Below are 4,787 nucleotides of genomic sequence, written 5' to 3' on the forward strand. Positions count from 1 at the left end.
ACACACACACACACACACACACACACACACACACACACACACACACACTCAGAAAGAGAGAGAGGGGAGAGAGAGAGAGGGGAGAGAGAGAGAGAGAGAGAGGAGGGAAGGATGTGTGACAGTGGGAATAAAGTCAACCTTATTAACCTGATGTTATTGTGTCATTGTCATCTTAACTTAAAGTTGAATTTAAAGATAGGCATTACATTGCACTGCATTCAAAATAAGAATTGGCTCTCTAAGTTCCAAGCTCTCTTAATTAGATGTTGTGTTATAGTAGGCCCCATTTAAAAGTTTCGGTTATATAATAAGATTCTGGCTGTAGCAGGCTTGTAATAAACTCCTGGGTCCTATTTTTAAAAATGCATAGTAAAAAAACGTTCTTTTATAGCAGGCACTCCGGCAGCTTGGCTATAACAATGGTTGAGCCAGGTGGAGCCAATGACAAAATCTTAAAACAGAAAGACAAAAAAGCAGGAAAAAGCAAAATAAGCAAAGCAACAGCCAACATTGATGGGTCCTGCGTTACCCACAGTAGGCCGAAGTTGATTTTGTGTACATTAAGTTATGGTGTATCATACCATGCTTTCAGGGGATGGATGGAGAAAGCTGGACGCACTTTGTTGTTGATACAAATCCCGTCAGTGACTTATTGTGTGACCTTTTACTGGTGTCACATTGTCACGTTGTCTCCCAGTGGGGCGGCGAGACTTGTTGCGAGGGAAAAAAATATTGTATAAAAGTAGGCACTGGACACTAGATCTACCGCAGATCTATGCCATGTAGGCCTATGTTCCTTTTCCCGAATGTGGTAACTATTCAATCCAGAATGGGTGTAAAGCATTCGAAACGCGTTGATTCTCTGCCTGTAGAGAATGGATATAATTATTTGCTATACATAACATGCAATTAGTTGGCTATTATTATATTATTACCCATACATCTCAAGTCATGTCTAGTCAACCTTCATTAGACTTAAGATGCTGGAAAAAGGAAGATAAGATGAGAAGCAAAACAGTCACTTGAAAAGAAAGGGGCAATAACTGATGAATCGTTTCTGGGTAAAATAATCAAAACTTTCGTATTCGTTAATCAGTAGTTCCAGTGAATGCAAAACTTTATCTTCGTCTATAACAGGATTCAGCTGTAATAGGGATTTCATGTCAGTCCCGGAAGTCCTGTCTGTTATAGCCGGGGTTCCTTTTATTAATATACATGATATATTAAGGAATTTTGATGTTTACTGTTTAGTCTGTTGCTATGACAGTACTGGAGTTCATTCTCTGTGTATAATCTACGACCATTTACATTGTCCCCTATTTTTCTGCAGATTGAAGCCATTGTAAAAGGTTTCAAGCTCCCAGCAGCGGCTTATAAGAGAGCAATGACACTTCTGAATCAGGAGTTGAACAATGGACTGAAAAGTCAGAAGAGCAATGCCACAGTTCTCAGCATGTTCCCTACATTCGTTCGGTCAACTCCAGATGGATCAGGTATTTATATGTTTTGATTTGTTTGAAGATTTACTTTTGGTTGTTTATAGGAGGTATAAAGAGGAAGTGTATAAGGACACTGGCTTCATCAATCATCATCAGTGCTACTCAGGGTCTTGAGATAATGGAGTTTATGGAGGGTCATTTCCATGACTGTAAATGTTTTATGACTCCATCAACACAGTTTAAATAATTTAGGAGGCAGGCTGCTTCGGCTTGCCTACTGAGGCCAACTGGGGCTGTGTAGGATACAGATTGGGTTCTAGACCCCAATTTTGAGAAAGAGGTACTCAAAAATTCACCTTTCCTTTTTGGGAATTGTACTCATGTCTTGTGGTAGCAAGAAGAAAAGCCTGAACAGTAACCCACAGATGTGGGACCTACTTTCTGTGTGACTAGCTTGCAAAATAAAAGGTTACTAGATTCTCTTTTAAAAAGGAAAATGACTGCGCAAATTCTTATTTATGCCAAATTGTTAAACTTTCCCCATAACTATGTACTTAAATGCTTACATACAACAGCACTCTGTGAAGAAATGAATGTGCTCGGTCTTATAACTGTAACACAGCACTACACATTCTTACTCATACATTTTCCTGCTCATTAGTCGAATACTTTGATGGTTTACTTTTGGAATGTATATAGTATATATAATAATATAAATTTAAAAAAAAAGAAATCTGCTGATGATTTTTTGTCTTGTAGAGATTCTTTTTTTCCCCCAAAATATAAAGCATGAAAGCAGACTGGTTGGATCTGAAGCTTGTAAAACTAAAATTCCCTCTGATTATGATTATGATTGATGTGCTGTAATTTATTTTATTTTTTTCTCTCTTTCAGAAAAGGGCGAGTTTTTGGCACTTGATCTTGGTGGCACAAACTTCAGAGTGCTGTTGGTGAGACTGAATGGCCAGGAGATTGATATCCAGAGCAAGACTTATCTCATACCACAGACCATTATGCTTGGCACTGGCACACAGGTTAGTTGTGGACTGAATATTATCATTTTGTCAATTAATTGACAGCTTGTCACTTATATGGGAAAGTCTAAAGATTTCTGTTTTTAAAGTTTACCTGTCGCAGGTAGCCTACTTCGGTTTTTCTTTAATTCTTTGCACTCCGGTGCTAGATCTCAGGGGTACTCTTCTGCTGGTTTTTCAGCTTGTAGTGCATCTGATTTTCACGTATGTGACCGTTTCTTCCTTCTTTGTAAGACCCCTTACCTTCAACATTCTGATTTCGAAAGGAGGGAATTAATTTTGAATTTTGCCTTAATTGCGGCCGAAGCCTACATATTGATTTTAGTATCATTTGCAAATTGCACAGGGGACATCAAGATTTTTCTCCCTTATCTCCATATCTGAGAACACTAGATGTTTGATCTTTTACTATGAGATCAGGGGTGTGGCTGAAAGACAGCTGTAAAAAGGAGTGAGGAGTAACAGTAGAAAGAGTAGAGATGAGGAGAGATGAGCACTGAGGAGGGTGGCAGTGGGGGGGGGGGGGACTGGTGATTAAATCAGGTAACAGAACAGGACTAGAAAATAGGACAGGAATATAAAGGAGAACACTTTAGAGAAGAAAATTATTTTGTCGCTGGCAGGATTTGATCTCAGACTTTTTTTTGGAGAGGCAAACACCATACAAGCTACACTCTAGACCATGTGAACCCCCTGTTTTTTTTATTTGAGAAGTAGACAGCTTCTATTTTTTCTTAGGTTGAAAGATGGAAAGGGACAATGTTACTGAGTGACTCTGAAGAACAGCTTTCATGCCATTTGAAGCTTATCCTTCAATATTGTTTTGTATTTTTAATCTAAAAGTAGTTTGTTTTTAATAACTTGCGAACTTTTATTTTTATCTGAACTGTCCTGTCACTTTAGGTAGTTGGCATGGACACCCCTACCCCACCAAATAAATAAATAAATAAAAAAGAAAAGAAAAAAAAACAACCAAAAAAAACCCCCCTAAAGAAGGACCCTGCTTGCTCAATCTTTAACAATTTTTAGCAAAAAAATTCTTTTTTCCGTTTTGAAAGATTTTCCAGGAGTGTTCTAGTGATGTTGTGAGTGAAGTGCAAATGCTTAAGCGTAGTTTGGGTTTTGTTTGTAATTGTGGTAAAAGACTTGTGTGTTTGCTTTGTGCATTCTCTTTTGAAAGTTTAATGGTTTTCCTGAGATTTGTTTTGAAGAGACTTGCATCTGTGGTGTAGTGATAAGGCACTTTGCTGTTGCACGCTGGAGACCTGAGTTAGATTCCTGAGTAGGGAGAAATTTTTATCGAGTATTTCAGTCTTTCTGCTGGGATTCTGTATCACTCTCTGTCTGGATTGTCCCTGGTGGGCTGTGTTGGAAGCCTGCCTCCTTATTGTGTCAATGGGGTTGTAAAAACATCTATGTTTACATTTTGAAAACCCCTGTATTGTGTTCTAGCTTTTTATTGTCTGTGTAAATATATAAAAAGAACCATGGGATACTTCATGTCAATAGAAATCTTTGCTCGGTTGATCTCAAGTCTTGTACATTAACAGGCATCTAATGCTTAAGATTTTCACAAAGCTTTTGTTTGCAATGCCCTGACGTTTATATGGTCAAAGATTTTTTGCAACAGTCACGTGTTTCAAAGCAAGTCCATATTCATAGCTAGACTTTGTAATGACATTGAGAGTTTCATCATTTTTGCTTCTTTTGCAAGACGTCACTGATAAGATAAAATCTTGGAGAAGTTAGTTTGGAGAAGGTCATGGTCATTTCATTTGGGAAATTTTGAGAATTGTTCTGGAAATTTCAATTGTTGAAATAAAAAGCCTTGATTCTTACTTTTTTGAGAAGGAAAAGAAAAAAAACCCCAACTACTTTTTTCTGAGGGTGTGTTGTGAAAAGTTTGCTTTGGAAAATAGACTACAAATTTCACAAATGTTCATTCAAGAGTGTTATTCAATTCACACCTATCTGCCATTCTTTGTTGCTATTTTGCAATTAAGAAAGAAAAATTAATTAACTTGAATAAGCTGTAATACATAATGAATTCCTTTGCCCATTTCCATGATTCTCAAGGACAGACATTGAATGTGTTTCAAGGTACTGGGTGAAACATCTCACTAAACGCATACAATTTCTAAGATACAATGAGGTCCTGTAAGCTAAGCATAAATGTTTATTTAGATTTACCGACCTCGATTGTGGAAGAAGATATTGAAAAAAATGTTATGCTTTATTCCTCTAAATATAAATAAACATGAAGTGCGATCATTCTACAGAATAAGCAATTGTAAGAACAGGATAGGCGGCTTCA

The 4,787-nt window shown here is 37.3% G+C and overlaps 1 protein-coding gene across 1 annotated transcript in view; it reads left to right on the plus strand.

Moving 5' to 3' along the window:
* LOC101857797 (hexokinase type 2) overlaps positions 1-4,787 on the plus strand; it is a gene marked incomplete in the record, with an annotated part of 46,219 nt that overhangs the window by 1,916 nt on the left and 39,516 nt on the right. Inside the window, 2 exon segments of the mRNA XM_005098428.3 lie at positions 1,331-1,493; positions 2,334-2,473. Of these exon segments, the coding sequence (XP_005098485.2) occupies positions 1,331-1,493; positions 2,334-2,473 (303 nt within the window).

The sequence above is a fragment of the Aplysia californica genome, unplaced genomic scaffold (assembly GCF_000002075.1).
Source record: "Aplysia californica isolate F4 #8 unplaced genomic scaffold, AplCal3.0 scaffold00182, whole genome shotgun sequence".
Taxonomy (NCBI): domain Eukaryota; kingdom Metazoa; phylum Mollusca; class Gastropoda; order Aplysiida; family Aplysiidae; genus Aplysia; species Aplysia californica.